The sequence below is a fragment of the Podarcis filfolensis genome (assembly GCF_964270895.1).
Source record: "Podarcis filfolensis genome assembly, chromosome: 5".
Lineage (NCBI taxonomy): Eukaryota > Metazoa > Chordata > Lepidosauria > Squamata > Lacertidae > Podarcis > Podarcis filfolensis.
The window spans coordinates 56,009,761-56,031,716 of record NC_139608.1 but is presented as its reverse complement, the minus strand read 5'-3'; the positions used below and the strand labels follow the sequence as shown (position 1 = coordinate 56,031,716).

General features: G+C 40.5%; 1 protein-coding gene across 4 annotated transcripts; it reads left to right on the top strand.

Moving 5' to 3' along the window:
- Position 1: 1 nt before the first annotated feature.
- On the top strand, positions 2-21,091 carry UROS (uroporphyrinogen III synthase). 4 transcript variants are annotated; one of them, XM_083617078.1, is made up of 10 exons: positions 2-75; positions 6,013-6,081; positions 7,633-7,716; positions 10,594-10,690; positions 11,491-11,565; positions 13,530-13,604; positions 15,986-16,069; positions 17,063-17,148; positions 18,704-18,802; positions 20,031-21,091. In XM_083617078.1, exons 2-10 carry the CDS (start codon positions 6,019-6,021, stop codon positions 20,154-20,156), a joined length of 789 nt encoding a protein of 262 aa, XP_083473204.1. In that variant the 5' UTR covers positions 2-75; positions 6,013-6,018; the 3' UTR covers positions 20,157-21,091. The 4 variants fall into 4 exon arrangements, with proteins under 4 accessions (XP_083473204.1, XP_083473205.1, XP_083473203.1 ...); XM_083617079.1 differs by lacking the exon at positions 2-75 and adding an exon at positions 148-241; XM_083617077.1 differs by lacking the exon at positions 2-75 and adding an exon at positions 189-330.
- Positions 21,092-21,956: the final 865 nt, after the last annotated feature.

The window sequence follows — 21,956 nt, the reverse complement described above, 5'->3', positions numbered from 1 at the left end:
GCCTGCGCCCGCGAGCCGGGAAGGAAGGCCGCGCGGCCACGGAAGCCGGGAAGGAAGGCCGCGCTCTTGGCGCTGGTGAGCGCGGGCGCGTAGGTGGGCGGGGGGCCCCGGTGCCGCCTGGAGTGGCCTGCGGGGAAGGCGGGAAATCTGGGGCTGCGAGGGTCGTGAACAAGGTTAGCCCTCCGCCCCTTCCTCGGAAAAGGAGTTCCCCTGGGGACGTCGGGGGTCGCCAGCGGTGGAGGTTTAGGCACCAAGGCAGCAGTTTCAGGGGACAAGCCCTGCCTGGGAAGAAGAAACGCATTGCTCCCAGTGCCAGGGCTGAGCGCTGGGGTAAATATGTAACTGAAACGAGAGCTTCTGGCCATGTGCAGAGTGCTTCCCCCTCTTTCCTGTTGATTAATAGTCAGGGAGCAACTTCAGTCCGCAATCCGTTTGGCTTATACGATAACACGATGTTTTGATCAAGGAAGATATGCTTTTGGTTACAAGCGAGCTTTTCATTATTATTATTATTATTATTATTATTATTATTATTATTATTATTATTTATTTCTAACATACATATTCTCTGCTTGCCCCGCCTCCAGCACTTTGCTTAACATCCAGCCTGATGAAGAGTTCTGGTGAACTTGAAAGCTTGCTCTCTATTTTGTGACATTTTGGTTGGTCATAACAAAAGGACTTAGGAATTTTTCGAAATAAAAGTGGCAGCTTGGCCATGCATGCTAATGTAACCTACCTATTCCTCTGCTTAGCTTATTTCTCTTTGAGAGAGGCTTATTTGTTTGGCATGTAGACAAATGGCAAATAGTGCCCCAGGAAAGAACTTCATCGGCCCTGCTGTGCAGTAACTGAAGGTACTATGTCCTTGCTCTGCTGTACCACAGTTTTATTTCTGAAATAAAAATTGCCGCATACTATGCTGCTTTACATGCTTAAAAGTCCCAGATGCAGACATAAGATGCTAGCCACAGCCATTCAGGGTCCTTGCGCATGCACTCATGGTGGAAATACTGCTCCATGGGGCTTGGCTGCTGAGCAGTATTCAGCTACGGTAACTTGCAAGAATGTTAATAACTGTTCTTTCTAAGCAGGACTTCCAAGGTCCAGATATCTCCCTTCTGTTTGGTTGACAGCTGTACACATAAGGCAGTTTAGAAATGACAGCACTGTGCCCTTTGCTTTCCTCAATAAATAAATAAGAAAGCTGAAGTTCATGTACCCATTTGAAAGAGATTTTTAAACTTGTCTTCCAATGTTTTTAGTCTTCCATGTGCAATTTATTTTGTCAGTGGCTTGTTGCTTTTGCCACATTCATTGCTGGCATGTGGTCCCTGGCCAGAAAAGGCTAGCCAACCCCACTGTAGAATTTACTGATGGTAGATAATGGATGAAACTGCTGTGTACGTAAATTGATGCAGAGTTTTGGCTTCCAGTGGTCAACTAGCATCGGAATACTGTATAGTATGTACTTGCATATGTACATACTAGTGTGTATCATGACCTTAGCCAATGGTGGCGCAGAGGAAGATTGACAGACAGCCGCTCTCCAGCATTTCAGAGAGGAGTTTTTCGCAAGCCTGCCTAAAGATGTGTTTGTGCCAATTATCCTATGCTCTGCAGTTACACGAGCCTTTGATTTAACACTCATATTTTGTAGTGGAGCTTTGCCAAAAGCAACATAAAGTCCTGTTCCTGAGATTGTGCATAGGATGTTGACCAACAATACTACCGTTATTATTATTATTAGTAGTAGTAGTAGTAGTAGTTTTTTTTGCAAGAAAGGTTATATTTTGGCACGTGTGTGGAGAATCCTTCCTTGATTTTGAAGTGTTTGTGTCAAAATAACACTGAGAAAGTTTTCAAAACTGGGGGTGTATTTTTATAGCTTCTCTGGAATTTGAAACCTTATATAAAACAGGATACACAGTATTAAAAAAAAGAGATCAATGATGGATGCAACAATGCAAAATAAATTTTCATTTACAAGTGCTTGAAATGTGGATGGATTTAAGACAGTATTAAACACAAAAACATGGAGAAGGCTATCAGTGACAACTAACCTTGAGAGTTGTGTCCTTCCTCCACTGCTGGAAGCCGTATGCTTCTGAATGCCAGTTGCTGGAAGGTGCAAGAGAGGACAATGCTGTTTCAATGAGGTCTTTCTTGTGGGCTTCACATAGGGATTTGGTTGTCTGCCTTTTGTCTGATCCAGCAGGATCTCCTTATATAATTCTCAATTGACTGAAAAAGAAGATATTGCTGTAATTGGGCGGCGGGGGGAGCGGCGGCGAGAGAGTTTAAGATGATGATGCACTCCTGTAGCCTTTGGTACACAAACTCAGCAAGTGACAGCTGTTTTTAGCCATTTTGGCTGAGAGCTAGCTCATTGGGCATGCACATTCTCTTTCCTGGGTGCCTATATTCATGCGCATCTGTTGGGATGGCATAATGCCTAGACTTGCAGTGATAACTTAGTCACTCTGATACACAATTGCTAAGAAAAAATGCGTTCAAATGATGTAGAGTCCGAACTATTTCCAGGACTATCTCACCTACAGGAGAGCCTTGGCGTATGAGGTCATCACTATATTTGATGCAGTCTGTGTCACCTTGTAATTGGTGTTTTTTTCCGATTAAGCCTGTCTGTATTTAAAAAGAAAAGACAACCAGCTATTTCCAGAAGCTTCTCGTTGATGGTTGGAGGCCAAAATGAATGTTATGCTTGCCTGCGGATGTAGCCCCTAAGGGCAATATGTGGGTCAAAGTGTACTTCTCCATTACATGCCTGCCATCTCAGGTGTACTGTATAAAAAGTAAGCATAAGGCTGAATTGGATAAGTAAGCATACCTTCAAAATATTGAAACTGACAAAAGTACGTATTGATTTCCAGGAAGTGAATGTTTAGTTAATTTGACATCAGATTTTGCAAACCACGCACCAAATTTTTAAGATGTAGCTACAATATAGGGGATAGATTCCTGAGAATCACCATTATGTAATGAGGCACCAGAGCTGTATAATTAAATTTGGTATTGAGCTGTCCTATGGAGTCTGACTAACAATTTATCTAGCCTTAGTCTTGCCTATTCTAACTGGTAGCAGCTCTCTTAATTTCTTGGACCAATGTGTTTCCCAGCCTTTGGCCCCAAGGCCTTTTGAGATGTTGGGCAGTGGTGGACTTTGGGCTTCCAAATTTCAGCAGTGCCCTGTGTGATGCCAAAATTTGGCACCCCTCCCCTGCCTCTCACCTTCTGTTGTTCGCCATTGTTCTGGTGCCCCCTGTGACGCCTTCTTGGCTCTGCGTTCAATGTGGGTGAACCATTTGCGCTTCCTGAAATCTGCCTCTGTGCTGGAAACCCGGTACAGTGGTACCTCAGGTTACAGACGCTTCAGGTTACAGACTCTGCTAACCCAGAAATAGTACCTCAGGTTAAGAACTTTGCTTCAGGATGAGAACAGAAATTGTGCGGCGGCAGCGGGAGGCCCCATTAGCTAAGGGGTTCCTCAGGTTAAGAACAGTTTCAGGTTAAGAACAGACCTCCAGAACGAATTAAGTTCTTAACCCGAGGTACCACTGTATATATCCATTCTGCCCCTGAGTTGTGTCCCCTGAAAATGGGCACCCACATTACATTTTTAGGGGATTTTTCCAGCCTTGCCTGTGGATTTGAATAGAGTTTTGGTTTTAAATCCGGAAGTTGTTTTCAGAGTCCCATTAAACTGGCTGACTTTGGTCAACAACCAGCATATTTACAGGTTTCAAAGCTGGGTGTTTTGTTCTTCAAGAAATGATTTATGTTGCAGCTTAATATTTGTTCTCAGAATGCCTTTGTTCTTTTATCCTGGCAAAGATCCCTCTTCAAACTCAAAAGCATGCATCCTTTTATCAGCTGTCTTCTATGCATTGCACTCTCTGGGATCAGTGTGAAAATAACATTTAGGTTATGGTTTGAATTAATTTATCTCTGAGCTCATGGGATGTTTCCATTTAATTTGTCTATTTTAAAATATATTTAGCTTCTGAAATGATAAATACCTGAAATGCTGATTTACAAAATATTTGGAAAACTTGCACTGATACTTATTTTTGTTTCCCAGTGGTGAAGTAAGATATACGATGGAGAGAGACTTGAGTACAATTTAATGGACCACTTTGCCTCACAATTGATTGACTTTATGTAGGGTTTAGTTCCTACCGATTATCTTAAATATAATGCAACGTTCACATGTATTCCACAGTTAGCCTAGTGATGGAGCTTGGCCTATTTGTGACCCTTTAATGCAGTTGCACCTAGATGCTCTGGCAACCAATTCAAACGAGCAGACACAGCTGTGCTAGGAAGCAGTCCTAAGAATGAGAAGCCAGTTTTAGTTACGCTGGCGTAGTACCAGATCCAAACTCTGATCAGGTGTGGGGCTACTCTGGCTGGGCTTGACCAAAGCCTGGCAGAGGGAAAAACAAGAGCTTGAGTTACATCATCTTTTTGTCAGCTTAACTTATTCAGTGTTCCCAAGTCATGTGACCGTGCTGGGCTTAGGATCCAGCCTAAGTTCCACCCCTCTGGGTTTACACAAGCTGAAATTCCACTGGGCTCAACCAGCTGGGTAACTGCTGAGCTGGGATGAAGGACTTCGCGCAGTGTATCTTTGGCTGAGCTGGAGTTGGGGACTTATGCAGGCATAGCCCAGCTGAGCCAAGAACCTCCCAGCTCAGCTGGAGATCTGCTGGATCCTAACCCTGCACATTCCAGCAGTTCTAGCCTTAGGGTTGTTCCCTTGGTGTACTACCTCAGAATACAGAGGGGTTGCTGGTTTAAAAATGCATGCATGTAAAAATCATCTTACTGAAAGGTCATATGTCAAAGAGAAGTCTGTAGCCTCAACTTACTTTGTCCTGATGTGTCTAAGCTTTCCATGTACAGTGGTACCTCGGGTTAAGAACTTAATTCATTCCGGAGGTCTGTTCTTAACCTGAAACTGTTCTTAACCTGAAGCACCACTTTAGCTAATGGGGCCTCCCGCTGCCGCTGCATGATTTCTGTTCTCATCCTGAAGCAAAGTTCTTAACCCGAGGTAATATTTCCGGGTTAGCGGAGTCTGTAACCTGAAGAGTCTGTAACCTGAAGCGTATGTAACCCAAGGTACCACTGTACAAGAGGTTTTTATATGTGGATACTATTAAGCATGCAATCTCCAGTGTAAATTCTGCGTGCAGTTTGAATTGGGTCGGTGACCTGTATAAATAAAATTGGCACACCTGGATACATTGCTTGTGGAGTTTGAACCTGAGCTAGTGCGCCTGGTGGTTTGCAGCCTGTGCCACGATTACATTTGTGAAGAAAATGTGTGAGAACCTTCATTGGATATGGATTTGGCCGGTTCTTTCCCTCTCTCTTCAGAATACATTTAAAGCAAAAGAGTGGTGTCCCTTGCTGGACCTCTGCAGATTTGGAAATTCTGCAATGCATTGTGGGGAGGGGGGTAACTTATTTATAGGCTGATATTTAAACAGGAATGTAGTCGGAAATCATGGCAGGTGCAGCCTTACCTGTTTTGTGCAGGGCAACAAAATAATTCAAGGTGACCTTTCTAGGTAGTGCATGTGCAAATATTTTAAATGATATCTGTACTGGAAAATAATTCTCTCAACAATTACACGGATTTTTGCAGGCCTACTGGTCTGGCAGACTTTTAAGAAGGTTTGTCATTTTAGCACTAGTATGTAGTAGAGTTAAAAGCAAAATGAATGCCTTTTCTTTCTTATCACTCTTACTTTCCTTGCCATATCATTTGAAAGCAACACGCATTTTGTTCGCCTTATCAGGGTAGATGTTCATGCCCAGAGAATGCACATTAGCTGCTTACTCACTGTGCAACCAACGGCCCTTCAGTGCAGTTGTTAATTGTCCTGTTTCCTGTGATATTCAACTAATGCAGACGTTGTACAGAGAAGAATCCTCTAGATCCAATTTAGATACGATTTTGTGTTGTGTTTTTGTATTCTCCAGTAAACAATGAAAGTTCTGTTGCTGAAAGAGCCTAAAGAAAGTGAAAACGGACCAGATCCATATATAAAAGTAAGTAACCTTTTGAAAGAGATTAAATTTAGATATTTGTATCTGAATTGTCATTCAACTTAACACTGAGTTCTGCATTTTAGGTTAATGGACCTGTTCAGATAGCCACAGACAACCACTGGTCCACAGATCATAAATAGGGTACAACTGCATTGTCATAAAAAGTATACCGTATTTTTTGCACCATAACACTCACTTTTTTCCTCCTAGAAAGTAAGGGGAAATGTCTGTGCGTGTTATGGAGGGAATGCCTACGGGTGGCATGCCTACGGATTTTCCTCCTCTAAAAACTACGTGCGTGTTATGGTCGGGCGCGTGTTATAGAGCGAAAAATACGGTAGCTATTGCCGGGTTGGGCAGCATGCCAGATAGATGTCCTCTCTTCCCGCTACGTCTCTGGAAAGAGTCGTTTGCAGTTTAAGCTAGCTGTAGGCTGGAGGGGAATGCTTAAAGTTAGTAACCCAGAAGGTTAATAATACACCCTTCAAGTGTACTATATTCTCAGATTTCATATATTCCAGCTTCTCTGCTACAGGGGGAAAAACTGGTCATGTTTCTCTGTCTGGTAGGAATTGTTTCCTGAAAATAGATGATGTACAGCATTGTTTCGAACTGATCTATGCAACTTCGGTAGTTAACATATAGTTTGGATTCTAAGGAAGCGTATGTTGGTGTAAAATATAGCTGTCTCCCATATACCCCCACAATACCTTAAGATGTGAAGTGGCCTGGCTAAAAATGCCTGCATCTTCTGAAGCAAGATTGTTCACAAGGAAAAACACATTTCTGATAGCTGAATGTAATGTTGAATGTATTGTTGAAGCTTACAGCCATGTCAGGGAAGGGGAACGAAGGCATGTGCAAGCTCAAGTCTTGCTGCAGCTGCTCCTCATAATTCTAAACCATGGTTTAGCATTAGGTGTAAACCAAGCCAACAGCTGTGTGGTTGGTTGATTGATTGATTTGGGTTTTCATTTCACTTGTATGAAGAGTACATTAAAATACCACTTCTAGTCGCTAGGAAACATGCAACAATAATCTGGTGTTTTATCTGTTACACACAGACCAGTGCGCGTAGTGCATAAGGGAATCATGCAGATATGAAGTTCCATAATTATTCTTAAAGTGGGCTGCATGATTTCAAGGACAGCAAAGCTATTTAGTCTACATATAACCAAATGTAGGCCTGTTTTGAAGGACAACTGTTTTACACCGTAGGGCAGCTGTTGCATGTCCTCTAGCATAAGCCTTGTAATTATGAACATGCACGCAGGGGCATTTTTTCAGTAACTTAAGGCATTTGGTCCAATGCAGCTGGCTTTTAAATAAAAACGCAAGTTTGCTTTTTTACCTAATCATGATTTGTTCTAAGTTATGCTGTTACCACTAAACAACAGTACAATCCCATACATGTCTACTCAGAAGTAAATCTAATTGTTTTCCGTGACATTTACTCCCAGCCTAAGTTACCTTGCTGATTTAAATGTTAAGAATAATTTTAATGTGTCAATCCTTATCTTATCCCAAAATTGTATGTCCTTTCATTCATAGGAACTGGGTTTGCACGGGCTTGAAGCAACTTTGATCCCAGTTTTAGCATTTGAATTTACATCTCTCCAAGCTTTCTCTGAAAGGGTAAGTCTTAACATTCTCTTCCTGTTAATAGCCTGTTCGGCAAAAAAAAAAAAGCATCTAATTTTTAAAAACCCATTTGTTGGATTAGGAATGTAGGTTGCCATGGTATATAGCATTATGTTGACTAGAAGGGGTCTCTGCCCTATTTGAACCTCAGTTGCTTCTGGCCATAGGGGCATCTGGTATCAGCGGAGAGACCAGTCTGGTAATTATATTCCGTGGTGGAGGAAAGGATAAACCTTAGCATTTGGCTTGACCTCCATGAGAATTGATACTCTTGCAAAGATGATAAAAGACAACCATCTTAACAATGGTGAAAAATGTGTTCACGTACAAATACTGCATGCATACTGAATTTATCTAAAGTCCTTGCCATTCATGTTTTGTTTTGCTTGGGGAAGTTTGGCAAGAAATGATATACTCTTTGGATATGATTTTTGTTTATCAGTTTTGGGGTTTTTAGATGTGACGCTCAGTTAACACATGCATTATGGAACTGTAAGAGCCCTATTTCTTTTACCATTTTATACTCCATTCCAAAGAATACTTCATTGGAAGTTGGTCCCATTCATTGCCCTAAGGGTTGCTTCCTACTTACATATGTTTAAAGCTGCATCCTAGATCTCAAAGGTGAATTTAGTGCCCTGACAACCTAGATCAAAATATAGGAGAGTTTTTAAAAAAAATAAAATCCTGCTTTTTTAGGTATCTAAGTGACTTAAATGAATATTTTTTTCAGTATGTTTATGAGCTTGTGAACTGAATGGTCTTATAGGGCCTGTCAGTCACTGAAACAGAGCTTTAAATACTAAGTAGTGTGATGACAAAATAGCAATGAGTCGAGCTGTGGATGATCCTGCTTTGATGCTACCATTTTGACAAGGGCACTTGTTTCTGCCACAGGATTAAAGGAATTTTTTTTTTTAATTACTTGTTTATAAATTTGAGTAATTAAACCTCATTACTAGCTGAGCACGTGCTTCTGAAGCTAAGGAAAGAGCTGCTAACCTCCATTTAAATAGGGGAATAGAAGCTGGTGTGTCTTTCCTAGCACACTGTAAATGCATGAAAAGCATTTTATTTTCTTGGAGGTTACTCTGGGGCAGGTTATTAGCGCAATCTTTCGTTTCGCATATCTCTTGCCAAACCCTTCAGCTGCAAAAACAAAGCGACTGGGATGTAGAAAAAAATACCAATCAGTAAGTGAGCCAGCTTTGAGTCTGATTATGCCCACAGCTAGGATTATGAGCCACAGTTGATCACAGGTATAGTTCCCTTGAGCTAGTGTCCGGATGGTGCTATTTCTGTAATTACACTTGCATTATATAAATAGTACTCTAAAGGGATGCTTAAAAGAAACATAAATCTTGAGATTTCTCTCTCACTCTCTTTCTGTATACATACACACACACACAAGCATACAAACAAATATGCTTGATAATGGGATTTGGAATTGTAGATGCTTGCTGAAGGCTTAGACTATAAAGCCATATCAGTATCTAAACTATGTAACTGAATTATATATAAATGGTATTTTTAAGCTTAAGTAATATTTCTGTTTCAGACTAAGCTTTTTCACATTTCCAAGATAGTGAGCTACAGTCCAGAGTCTTGAATGTCCTTGGAGTTTGCTTTGCTGGCTATGGCCAGTGAAGTTCTGAGAGTGCACAGAGCTCCTTTCCTTTCTATAGGTTACAATAGGAAAGCCCTAGTTACATGTTTAGGGCTATTTTTTTGGATCACGGTAATTGACTTGGACACATAATTACATTGAGGGTTTATATAAGGTGTAGCCAACTTAGTGGCCTCTAGATGTTGCTGGGCCACAGCTTCCATAATCCCTCATCATTGGCCATGAGGGCTGGGCTTGATGGAAGTTGGAATCCAGCAACACCTGCAAGGCACCATGTTGGTGATCCCTGATGTACATATTCTGGCTGAGTATCACTGGCATCATTTAAGCTTTGTAGGGGAAACCAAGACCCCTGGGAAGCTGGTGGAAGCTTCACCAGAACTCCATTTGCTACAGCATACTGTGGATGTTTTATGGCGTCAAGTTTCATCTGGTAAAATGTGGTCTTGTGTACAAAGGCTAAGGCTAGAACCTAGTTTTTGTATTGATCTGCGGGTGCTGAGGTCCATTCTTCTAATCTTGTAAGCTGTTGCCTCAGTTCAGCAGAGCAGAGCATCAGATTTTTAGCGGTAGTTTGTTGTTCTACACCTCACTGATTCTGCCGAGAGAAAGTTGAACAGTTATTATGATGTTCCACAATAATTTTTCCTGCCCCATTAGTTGTGGGGAAAGCAATGAGTCTATTATTGTCGACAAGGATTCTCAAAATTTAGAGTTCTTGAGGCTGCCCAACTTAAACACACATGGTTTCCTCCTTATGAAAGAATATGTCTAGGCAGGCATACAGACAGTGATATCAAAAATTCACTTGTCAGTTATTCAAGGTACAGTTCACTTTAGGCAATGAATCACACAATAACATCTATTGCTATCCTAGGGTAACTTTACAGTAGGCTGTGGACACTCAGTGACAACTCCAGAGTCTTGGATTCTGAAGTCCCATCAAGCAATTGTTTTCTTACTGACCTGAAGTCAGCTGTAAGTCATGCTACCAACATGTTAAAGTTCTATCGTAAAATGATAGGCTGCTGTTGAAGTCAGACCATAGAAAACACAAACAAACAAACAAACAAAGACTTAACAGTATTGTTAATGCAGGACTTACCGGTAACAATTTGGTGAAAATACTACTAAGGACACCAGGAGCCTTTGCTTTAAAAAGCAGCAGATGGAAGACTTTTTATTGTGTTTGGTTTATCATCGTTAACTTACGTTTATTTTTCTCAATTTTTGTTGATGAATAGGTTTTTCACCCTCAACAGTATTCTGGACTAATTTTTACCAGCCCAAGAGCTGTAGAAGCCTTCAGATTATGTCTGGATGATAATACTAAAAAAAAAGGTAAGTGGGAATTTAGACAATACCATTAAATGTGGTGAATTATTTTATAGTTTTCTCTCGAAATATATGCCTTAAAATGCATTCCCACCCCCAAAATAAGCCATTGAGTGTATAAACAGTTGAAGGGCTATTAGAATTCTCCATCATTCTTGGGGGGGGGGAGTGTTTATCATCCTGCAGCAGAACCCTAACCATGTCTATTCAAAAGGAAGACTTACAGAATTCAGTGGGACTTGCCCCAGTTAAGTGGAGTTAGGATTGCAATCCTAGTGAGTCACTGGATCGGATATTTTCAGAAGCTTTCTACCACATCCTTTTGTACTGGGATAATGCAGTTACCTATGAGTGGTGGTATTAATTCAATGCATTGCTTAGGAACTTATTACATGTCCTGGCTTCCTTTTCTTTTGAGCAGTGCTGTGTTAATGTCAGTATTTTGATGCCAGCAGCGTCATGTGGACACTGTGAAAAAACTGAGTCCATGAGCAGCACCCATCCCACAATGAACACCCATCTGGAAGCACTCCAGATATATGGATTAAGAAAGCAGTTTCAGACAAGTAACTGAAAGAAGCGTCTATTCAGCCATATTTTCGCAGCATATTGGAGTACTGAACAAAAACACATTTTTGTTTGCTTTGCATAGTCACTGACATTTATACTGTAGTAATAGTTATTAATATTTTGCTGAGCCCACACATTTTTCAAATAAACGTTCTTTGGTGGGGCATGTCCAAATCAGCATTTTAGTATTTATACTGTATTGCAAAATGCTTACACATAATTTTAACGTTTCACAGTTTGGAAAAATTCTCTGAGAGAAAAGTGGAATACCAAATCCATTTATGTGGTGGGAAAAGCTACAGCTGAACTAGGTAAGCCACATTTTTAAAAGGCCTATACAAATATTAATAAAAAGCTATACACCATACTTTGCAAAAGATACTGATGCTTATTTCTAGTTCCCTACTATTTACTTCTTAATGGTCAAAATATTTGTCAGCCAGCAAAAATCTTAGAAGTTGCTTGTATGCCATCTGACCAGGAAATGAAAGTGGGTCAAATCTAAACTCATGCCAGAATGCTGAGCCATAAGCAGCCTAGGTTGTTGTCAAGGCAGGAAGCACAAGTTTCTGGGATTGGAGCAAGGGAGCAAGCAATCATATGAGCAAGAGCAGCTATAGAAGGCCCACCTAACAAGGTCCTTTAAACCAGTGGGTGGTGTGAGTAAGTCTGGGAGGACAGCATACCCTTGGGAGCCCTTTTGGACTGCTTGCTGTAAGGGGCAGTAGATCCATTGGTTCTAGCCAATAGAAACTGAACTTGCAGACTGAACTTCACCATCTTGTGAAAATATATTGGATTACTTCTGATTAGGTTTGCTTGAGGATGGGACAGGGTGCCTGGCACATGGCTGTTTGGGTGTAAGCCCCATTGGGCTTACTCCCAGTTAGGTGTATCTTGGATCACGGCCTTGGGTGCTGGAAGAAACTGGCCTCTTTTTCTCAGGATTAAAGACCTTCTCAAAGTAGGCAGAATGTCATCTTCTTTAAAAGAAACAGCTGTTTTCTTTTTTTAAAAAAAATTCCCCTGACCCAGAATATTTTTTAAAATTATTGTCCACGTTCAAATTTTCCATTCTCTGAGAAGGTAACTGAGCACACTCTTAAGTGAAGAGAGTTTCCATGGCCTTTTTGAGTCCTGCTGGGACAGTCTGACTCGAGCATAAAATAGATATTGCTCTGGTTTTGCTGGTCAGTCTAGGGACCTCCAGGGAAAGTGCAGCCCCATTGGTTCTTCTGGACATTTTATCTGCTTTTGATTTCACTTAATATCTGTGTGAAACCTCCAGGATGGACCACCTGAGAATTTAGTGTGGTGTTACCAACCACTGGTGGCACTCGGCTCATTCTCTTTTATAAAGGTCCATCAGTTTTGCATAATTCCAGGTTTAGCAGTGCAGGTCAGGAGGTGGAAACAGAGAGTATATATGCTGTGCTGTTCTATGACTCATGGCTGTAATGTGGTTTGAATAAGACTGTTTTGGAAACTGCAGCTCCTGTAAACTGCTGCAGTGCACCTTGTTTCTGCTGTGAGATTGAGAGAACTTGTTATTCCAATGCTCAATTGATTGCATGAGCTGCAAGTATGCTTCCTGGCACAACACAGGGTGCTGGGTTTTTACATTTAAATCCTTCCACTCTGAACCTAGGTTTCCAGACAGATCCCTCTCCTAATTCTACCACAAACTCCTACTTTCTCTTTACACACACAAAATACTTGTGTCCTTCTTACTACAATGAGAGAGAGGAGGATTCAAGGGCAAACTATCATTTAACACATTTCTAGCTTGCCCTTTATGGCAGTTTGAACCTGTTTCTCTAATTCCAGTCCTACAACACACTAGCAAACATTCATATTTAACAGGCAATTTTTAGAGATGGGCAGTGGAACCCCTGCTCATGTAGGAGTATCTTGAACAGAAGTGGAAGCAAAGCACTGCTGCTATACCTTTGTTTGTGTTGTATTGCTTCAGCTGCTATGGATCAAAAAGGTATTTGGTGCACTCCTTGGTGCAGTGTTCCAGTTATCAGAATCTGAGCTACAAAGGCGAATCCTGTTTTGTTCCGTGGCTGTACTGTTGCGTTGTTTTCCATGAAGTCGATCAAGTCATTGGATAACAAATTATAATTCTCACTTGTATGTATCTCTATAAAGCGCATTTTAAACATTGATTTATGATAATGTTACAAACTATTTTTTAAAATACGAATATCCTCACTGACTCAGTAGAACTTTCAACTCATCCTAAGGAATCATTTTTCTCTTTTTCTTTCAGTGGCTGAAATAGGTCTCACATCACAAGGAGAGAGCTCTGGGAATGCTGAAAAACTAGCTGAATACATTTGTTCTCGTAAGCAGAATAACAATTTTCAGCGATTGGGTTATTGTTTTATCATTTTCTATTGTCATACACATTTTCTTTAAAAAAGGGGGGGCGTGTTATGCTCTATACAGAATGCATATTTTTCTATCCTGGTTGACAGTGGAAAGTCCAGAATCCTGTAGTACCTGTATGAAAATAGTTGCATTGTTTTTCAAGATTCCTTGTCTTCAGAGCTGACTTTGGGTGTGTTGCTTGGGCAAATATATCAACTGGCTCCTTAATTAAATAGGTAGTGTTAGTCTTTTTCCTCAAGACAGATCTTAAGGTCTTTTAGAATTTAATGTCTCTGCATAATTTGTTATAGAAGGAGATACTGCCAGGGCTGGTGCCTCTTACATTGGCCAGAGCGATCAGGCTGTTCTTCTTTTTCTTCTTCTTTTTTGTAAACACAAGTTTAAAAAGATTAGCATTACTTTTCAGATATCACATTGGCATTTCAATTAACCGACACAAGCCTTGGTAGGATTGATATTAACATATTTTGCTTTTATCTCTCAAAATAACGCTCTGTATTCTGTCTCAAGCCCTTTGTTGCTTCCTGTAATTTATTACTAACATATCTGTGGTGCCTAATAAAACTTCAGTTTGCAATTAGGTTATTCTGATAAATCTGTGCAGACTCCTAATAAGGTGCCTTAGCTTGATTTTATTGGAATGAGCCTGTTTTCTTCACCCTGGAGGAAACTCAGGAGCTTAAGAAAAAGAGGCAAGAATGTACTTGTAGCATTTAAAATAAACACCCCAAACCATGTTTTCTTTTATCCGGTTTAAAAATAATTTGGAAAAAAGCAAATCCTCTGGAAATAGTAGGACCAGAGAATTTTAAATTGTTTTACCCCTCCAATTTCTCCAGAAGTGCAACACATGTTTTCTTAATATGTGTATGCACTGATCCTGAATGTGCAAGCACGCAACAGAAATATATACATAAATCTATATTATCTATCTAGTGCTGGGGGGTGGGGCTGGGGGGCACAACAGTGCCTTTAAGAAGAATGAGTAGAATAGAGATGAGGTTTCAGTAGGAGCCATGTGATTTCTGCCTGGTGTTTCCTAAATCAGTTCTGAAGAAGCAAGCTGTACACATTAGGCAAAGGACCACACTCTTCCTCTGCTCCAGGATAATCTCTCTGCTTGTGGTTGGGTAATGGAGTGTGAACTATGAGCCTCTTGAAAACACCAGACCATTATAAGAATACAGTCAGCTTGAATGATTGAAAACCGGAAGTGAGTGTTCCTTCAGTTGGAAGCTGAATGTCCGACGGTGCTTCCGTGGCTTCCGATTGGCTGCAGGAGCTTCTTGCAGCCAAACAGAAGCCACATTTTGGAAGTCAAATGTTTCGGAAGTCAAATGGACTTCCGGAATGGATTCTGTTCAATATCCGAGGTACGACTGTATAAGAGCCCTGCTGCATGTAGTCTAGAATTGAATTTCCAACAGTGGTCATACAGATTCTTCTGGGAAGCAGGATATGAGGGCAACAGCCCTCTTCTCTTTGTCCCCAGCATCTGATATTCAGAGGTATAGTTTTTGTGGCCAAATAATAGACTTCCTTTCCATGAATGTGTCTTAATCCATTTCTAGAATCAGCTAAGATAATGACTACCAGCACATCTTGCAACAGTGAATTCCATAAATTGATTTACAAAAACATATTAGTAGGAATATGTTGTATGAATGTATACAAGGATGGATGACTGTTCTCCAAGAAGAAGGTCTGTCTGAGGACATTTGTGTGATGGTTCCCCTAAGAGAACTTGTAGGGGTTCAAAAAAGTGAATGTCCATTTTAAAGACCAGAAAATGGGTGTGTTATATATCCCCAATAAGACAACTTGTATCTGGAACATCTTTTCAAACCACCCTGTTCCTTCTTGCGACAGCCTTGACCTTTCCTTTGTGTGGAATGTCAGACAGCAAATTTATTCAGCTGAAATGAGTCTTTAAATAGCTAAACAAGTATGAGGAATGCCAAGTGACTGAAGGGGAGGGAGAAAACTTATTAAGATGATTGGAAGGATTGTGCTTGGTAGCTCTCTGTTGAATAGCAAAGAAATGGAGCATAGCAAGGCAATTTATCTTTTTGCCAGAACTCTTTAGCCAAAATATCCATGCCTTGGCAATGGAAACCTGTTTTTTAAAAATATAAAAAAGGGCTATAGAGCTTCTGCTGTATGTGAAACACCTATGTGCCTTGAACTTTATTTTCAGTAGTCTTAAGGGTGCAAGTAACACATATCATACTTTTCACTGTGTGTTTGTAGTGTGATGGTTTAAAAGTATTATTTAGGGGACTTTGTGCTTAAAATGACCTCATGAATTAAATATATTTTTATTTTTTCAAACAGGGGAGTCACCCAATTCATTGCCTTTGTTTTTTCCTTGCGGGGCTCTCAAAAGGGAAACACTTCCAACCATGCTCAGTGGGAAAGGTTTGATTTAAATCATTTAAAGTATTTTTGAAGTTTGGTCCTTCAATTTGAGGAACGCAGAGTGCATGAGAGACAGTGCCGATTATCAGACCAATAACCGGCTTTGCATACTTGTGGGCTCCATCAAACATTGCCATCTCAGTGGTGCTACTGGGTAGTTTATGTTGATTCTCTTTCTGTGACAACCTGGATCAGTCCAAGGGGCAAGTTCATCCTAATGCAGCCTGCAAAGTCTCAGTGTGTGCCCAATGTTTGTTGAAGTCAGAAGAGTGGTGCGTAAGTGAACCTATACATCATCCCCATATACAATAAGTCATCCTCACCCATTTCTCTGGCAAGCACAACAATCGATTAAGATGGTTCCTGGGGTTGGTGATGATGACTCAGCATGCTATTTTGGCATAGCATATTCAGTTACAGTGCCTGCATTTTTTAGCCCTTGAAAAATATTCAAGTAGAAGAAGAGGAGGAGTTTGGATTTGATATCCCGCTTTATCACTACCCTAAGGAGTCTCAAAGCGGCTAACAATCTCCTTTCCCTTCCTCCCCCACAACAAACACTCTGTGAGGTGAGTGAGGCTGAGAGACTTCAGAGAAGTGTGACTAGCCCAAGGTCACCCAGCAGCTGCATGTGGAGGAGTGGGGAAGCAAATGCAATTCACCAGATTACAAGTCCACCTCTCCTAACCACTACACCAGACTTGTACATAGTGTTGTGTGGGATTTTTGTTCGGTTTATCTCATATGCTTTGATTAGCAAGTCTTTGCATGTTTATTGTAAATGACAATAAACCTTTAAAATATTTTTTCCCCAAATAATTTTGTTGTCAAAACACAGAGGTGGTTGTTTTTTTAGATTTGGGGCAGCATATGCTAGATACCCATCCATGTTAGTATTAATGCTCAGTATGACATCAGTTTAAATGTTTGTGTTTTGATTTAACTGAAACCGATAAGCTTAATCACTAATATATTTCACTGTTTTTGTTGCAGGCATTGCACTAGAGGGCCTTACTGTTTACCAAACTACTCAACATCTTAATCTTCAAGACTCCTTGAGGAATTATTTCTCACAACAGGTATCTCACTTCCCAAGTGAGCATTTATCTACATTATGATAAATTTTATTACGTTCCCTTGGTTGTCTGTTAAGTTACTATTGCCAAGGACAACCAGCAAGCTGCTTAAGCAATTTCTCCAGCCCCCTCCCCTAGCTGTGGAGGCAGAATTCCTCTGGCTGTGCTTTTAGTCATCTTAGATATAATGCATTTGTTTGATAAAAATGGAAGTGGTCCCCAGACATTTTTGTGATACGAAACACAATAGCTCTTAAACCTATTGATGGTTTTATGTTATATAATCCTTGAACATTTCTTACCACACTTATGGTATAGACATATATCGTTTTTCCTCCTGCAATTGAGATGTTCAACCTATTTTAGATGCACTCACAGAAAGAAATCAAATAATCTTACCTGCCAGGTAACTTGTGTGTTTTGTTCCCAGCTTCATGGGGGTTTTTTAGGGGTTATGGCAGTGATCTAGAATTAGAAGGGTCCTACTAAAGTAAAGTACTAAAATAAAGTGGTCATGCTGGCCACATGACCCAGAAGCTGTACGCCGGCTCCCTCGACCAATAAAGCGAGATGAGCGCCGCAACCCCAGAGTTGGCCACAACTGGACCTAATGGTCAGGGGTCCCTTTACCTTTACTAAAATAAATGGGGCTGCTGCCAATTAGGTGGACTTGAGGTTATATCTTATTGGCTTCATCTTGTACTTCCTAAAACTTTTTTGTAGAAAAATCTTTTTTTTCCTTTCTGCAGTAAAGCATTTATTGTTCTAAGGGAATTCACACTGTTGAATGTAAAGGATTAACACAGGTTGTTCATTTGCACCATCTCCGCCCGTGCCCCTCAGTGGGAAGTAGGAATTTTGAAGGGATGCTGTTTTTTCCATGCTGAATACTTTTAGGAGAGATCTTCCTCTAATGCCATTGTTGAGATTAGTTCTCTAGCTCACGTATATTTTTTATGCCACAGCAGGCTGTCTTCCACACAACTGAATGCTTGACTCTGCATGGTCATTTGTGGAACATATACTTGGTGTTGGATTAGTAGCCCAGAGTAAGTTTAGAAGGAAGCCCTTGAAGGATTTTTGTTTGTTTAAAAGTGCATTAGAAAGGAGAGGTTATATTGGCTGTGGGATCTTGACTGTAGAATCCAAGCTACACAGTTGCCTATTACAATTAGAAATGTGAGGTTCATGAGCAAAACTTCAAGTAACTATGTTACTATGAGGAACTGTTTGTAGACAGGAATAAAAAGGACTTCTTTCAGGAAACATTAGCCTGGTCTTCTAGTGACCTCCTCCCAATCAAACTGGAAAAATCAAACTTCATGCATTCTTGGGCAAAACAGCAAATGAAATGTGATGTTGTGTTGCTATATGTACATGTGGTAAGAGCCCTCGGCTAGCTGTAATATCTACTGCAGCAACTTCAGAACCGACTTTTAAGCTGCAAAGTGGCCATGGTGAATACAAAACAAAAAAACAACCCTGGTTGAACATACATCAAGAGATTCAACCAGGAAGAAATATCAGCTCTCCTTCTCTTTTAAATATTTTTCCACAGGGTATTCCTGCAAGTATCACGTTTTTCAGTCCATCTGGCGTCAAATATTGTATGAAGCAGATTCAGGAATTGGCTGGTGATCTCTTTTCCCAAATTAAGGTACAAATCTGTTGGAGAGGTAATATTGCATTTGGTTCAAACAGAATTCTGATTCAAGGGTCTTGGATTCCTGATTATCATTTTGCTTTAAGCTTTTCTGTCTCTTAACTTTGTGCTGTGGGTGGCAACTGTTCACTGTCAATTGCCTTAATATCCTTTGTAGAAAGACACTTTATGAATTGGGGGACATGTTTTTCCTATAGTGTCGAGGGATACAGAACTTATTTACTGACTCAGAATCACATTAATCTATGGATGTTTCAGTGTGTTAGCAACCAAACAGTAATGAGAGTTTGATATACAACCATTATGGAATAACTGCAGGGAAAAGAAGAAGCAAAGGCATGCACGCCATTGGAAGGCAACACCATTTCACTTGATTTATTTCTTCACTTCACTGTTTGCAGAATATGAATTATCAACCACTTGTGACATTGAGTGCATATTCGCATGTGTTTATATTTTACCACCCGAGTGGGGGTGGAGATTTGTATTGAGGCCACAACACAAAGAGAGAGGGAGATCATATTTTTCCACCCATGTTGCAGTTCTGATGAAAGTCACCATCCTGAAAACACTATTGGCATCAATAGCTGCTTTCACCCTGGGATAAATAGTGGGGGCGGTGTGCAAAGAGTTGTCCAGCTGCACCACAATCCCAGTCTAGTAATAGTTTACACTTGGAGCAGGACAAACCATGATATCTGGTCTGGATGTAATGCTAAACCAAGTGGGTCCAACAAGGAGGAGCAAAACAGGAGAGACTAGCATGTTCACATTAAACCATTAAAGAAGGGTAATACGACATGTGAGCAAAGCCATTCTATAGTTTGAGCATGAACACAGCATATATTAAGATGGGGCTTAATTTCTTGCCCTACTTGAATTTTGAACTAGTAGTACGAACTTGCTTGGTATGTAATTACAAGGCTGGCTATTGGTACCAGACGTAAGTTAAAGAGGGTAGGTTGACATTTATTAGTCCAAACTTCATTGGTATGAGAAAACAAGTTCAATAGACCTTTATTGCAACTTGAAGACCAATGAAAAGGGATGCATTTTAGCCCTTGATCCAAAACCACATACATACATGAGTTTGGAATACATTTCTGAAAGGCTAGAATGTTGATCTACATGGGGAAATGTTATCAGGCAGCTGGCTGACATAGCAAGAGCTGAAGTCAATACTGTATCGGTCTCTACTGTGTTAACACGAGTGTCATTTCAGTTTGCTGCTATAGGTCCAACAACAGCTGAAGCTATAACTGCTCAAGGCGTCTCAGTGAGCTGCATTGCCAGTAGCCCAACTCCAGAGGATCTCACTGCTTGCATTAAAAGGAGTCTCCAGTTGTAGAACTGATGGATTTTAAGGCTATGTGTATTTGATATTATGCTATTTTGCAGAAATGACATCTCTAAAATGAAAACTTATTGTCAGTGGGTGTAACATTCATTGGGATTAGAAGTCACATTCAGCTCTGGCCTGTAAGACACTTAATGTATGCCTTTATACTGTATTAACAGTGGTGCTAAATACGAATTAAAATGGACAGTAATAGTAGCTGTCTAGCACAGTTAACACCTTGTCTAATCTTACCCCGATAAATGTGAGCTTATATTTTTTAAGTTTTAGAAATAGTAATAATGAAGCATTAGGTGTTTTGTTGCCTTCTAATTAAGTCTCATATTTAATGTAAGCAATGTTGCTATAATCCAGATGCAGTTTTCATTGCACCTAAGTTCCCTTCAGAAATCCAGGGTAGATTTCAGTGTCGGGTTATGGTCAGTGCAAGCGTTGCAACCTGCCAGACAGACTAATCCCCTATGTGTTGTTCTGGGAATTCTTCTGACGCCCCTGAGCCAATTTCAGGTGGGGGGCAGAGGAAAGAGAAAAAAGAAAGCTCAATTGCATGAGTGAAAACCCTCGTGCTGATTGGACACTTTACATGAAATCTGCCCATTGACTAAAAGCAGACTTCCAGAGACACTCCACCATACACTTGGGGTGGTGTATTGGTTGCCTCCTATGTACTTTACACCTTATGCAGATTTTCATAATTGTACGTTCTCGGCTACTGTGAATAATAGCATATAAATGGGACATTTGCTCATAGGCTGTGAATATGTTCATTTCAAATTAGTGGCTTCTGACAAGCGTTCTGTATATCAAGTATCTCAGTTTATACAAGCACATTGTGTGGTCCTGTTTAAATCATGTTTTGCATCATCCATGGAAAGAGGGAAAGAATGATTTCCAAGTCACAATTCCAATAAACAAGTTACAAAATATTCTTGATGTTCTGGTTATACCTTGAAAAACATAGGCACCTAACCTTGTGAATTCAGACCGTTTGTATGTTTTATTGAAGAAGGCCAGGGTGGCAAACACTTCCACAATTTAAAAACAAACAATTCAAAAGTCTAGAATTGTTAAAAACATTAATTTCCTAAAGTGATCTCAAGATTGCCAAGAACAGTAGTCTTCAGAGGTTCTACTGCCGTAAAAGTAGTTGGTAGAGGTTTTTCCTTTCCTCACTTGCAATGCCAGAACTGGTCACCCAGTTAAATTGATTTTGCAATAGGGGCCACAGCTTCAGTTTGGCTGGAATCTATCTGGTGAAATGAGACCTTGCCATAGTGACTCATGCACTGGTTACATCCACAATGAATTAGAATAATGCTCTCCGTGTGTGGTTACCTTTCAGTTAAGAAAATTCCATTGGTACAGAATGCAGCAGCAATAATGCTTGTGGGAGCCAATTCTGTACTTTTTGCCAGTTTCATTTCCAGGTCCATTTAAAGTTTCAGTTTTGAACTTTTAAAGCCCTCAAAGTTCTGAGATCATGTTATCTGAAGGACCAACTACACCCCTATGAGACTGCCAGGCATTCAGATCAACCTACAAAGTCCTACTGTGTGAGCTGTCAAAATGTTAAGACGGGTAGCAGGGAAACCCTCCCTGTAAACTTTGCATTTCTCTCTCCATTTTATTTTCTGTTGTACTTAGACCAGTTCAGAATCATGGACAATATCTCTCGCTGGTTCTTGGTCATGATGGTGATACAGAATAGCAGTGGAATCTTGTTCACTAGGGCAAATGGCGCACTGCCATACCAACCTCTGTCTGCCTTCTTCCGTAACAAGCAGCCCATTG

Coding starts and splice junctions, on each gene's coding strand:
- UROS (XM_083617078.1), top strand. CDS start 6,019: ATGAAAGTTCTGTTGCTGAAAGAGCCTAAAGAAAGTGAAAACGGACCA. Junction 11,566..13,529: donor AAAAGCTACAGCTGAACTAG/GTAAGCCACATT, acceptor TTTTTCTTTCAG/TGGCTGAAATAGGTCTCACA. Junction 16,070..17,062: donor AACCATGCTCAGTGGGAAAG/GTTTGATTTAAA, acceptor TTTTTGTTGCAG/GCATTGCACTAGAGGGCCTT.